General features: G+C 67.1%; 1 protein-coding gene across 1 annotated transcript; it reads right to left on the bottom strand.

Moving 5' to 3' along the window:
- Positions 1-62: 62 nt before the first annotated feature.
- Positions 63-968, bottom strand: EMIHUDRAFT_447349 (hypothetical protein). Its single transcript, XM_005756021.1, has 2 exons — positions 688-968; positions 63-528 (listed from the first exon to the last, which is right to left on the bottom strand). Exon 2 carries the CDS (start codon positions 470-472, stop codon positions 278-280), a length of 195 nt encoding a protein of 64 aa, XP_005756078.1. The 5' UTR covers positions 473-528; positions 688-968; the 3' UTR covers positions 63-277.
- Between the last annotated feature and the right edge of the window lie 171 nt (positions 969-1139).

Below are 1139 nucleotides of genomic sequence, written 5' to 3'. Positions count from 1 at the left end.
GGGCAGTCCCGTGACTGGCATTGCGCGCCGCGTGCGCCTGTTCTTCGGAAACGTGGACACGTGCGCTCGCGTTTTGTGAGAAGACGAAAAAAGAAACACACCCACAGCGACCTCCGACGCGGGGCGGCGGACCGGGAGCCCGAGATTGTCCGTATCCATGTCCATGTGACGCGGGTCGCGGCGCGTCGCCTCTCGTCACAGTCTCAACACGCGATCTCGACCTGGGGTGTGTTGAGCCAGCGATCAGCACCACAAGCCACCACAAGCCACACCGTGACTACCCTGTGACCACATGTTGAGCCTCGCAGCACACTGCCAGCGGCGCACGCGGCGCAGTGGAGAGGTGCGTGCGAGGCTGGTGCGCTGCCCGCGCGGCGCTCCACCAGTCGCAGCGCGCCAGCCTCGCCCGCCACGCCATGCCAGCAGCCGGGCGCGCGCGGGAGAGGTGCAGAGCTGGCGCGTGGCGGGTCATGGTCGCCGAGATCTGGACGCGCAGGACCGCCCGGACGGCGAGGCTCGAGCGAGCGCCTGTGTGGAGGTCGAACGGCGTGTGGGAGGGCGGTGGGCCGCGAGAGAGTCGCGCAGCCCCGCGTGTGTGGACCGGTGGCGCTTCGGGTGGCGTATCGGGCCGTCAGAGGCAGATACGTGGCGCAGCGAGTGCGAATACATGCAATAATTTGCACGCACCGTGCCGAGCCGACCCGCGTGCACGATCGGAGCACCTCAAGGCGGCGCGAGAGGCGGTGTGTCGAGGTGCCGCGGCCCGCGGCTGCAGCGTGTCGAAACGGCGCTCTCGGAGGCGCCGCGGTGGCGGCCGAGCGCGCGGGATCGGCGAGAAAATTTGACGGCGTGCCGGCCGTGGGCCCGGACGAAGGTCCTGGCTCGAAAACGCGAGCAGAGGCCGCCGTGTGGGGCCACGGCGAGCCTCGGCGAGAAAGGTCAGCACCCTATCTCACGCCATCGGTTGGCTAGTTGGCATGAAGGTTGCAGCGAGAAGCGGCGAGAGACTGCGAAAAGAGATACGAAGAGGCAGACTCCCCAGGGTGGGCGACGGCTAGCGCACCACACTCCTCTCCTTAAAATCCCTGTGTGGTGGCGGCGTGCCGTTTAATAACGGTCACACATCTCTGAAAACAATT

This window comes from Emiliania huxleyi, assembly GCF_000372725.1.
Source record: "Emiliania huxleyi CCMP1516 unplaced genomic scaffold EMIHUscaffold_9960, whole genome shotgun sequence".
Classification (NCBI taxonomy): domain Eukaryota; phylum Haptophyta; order Isochrysidales; family Noelaerhabdaceae; genus Emiliania; species Emiliania huxleyi.
This window is presented reverse-complemented; position numbering and strand designations above follow the sequence as displayed.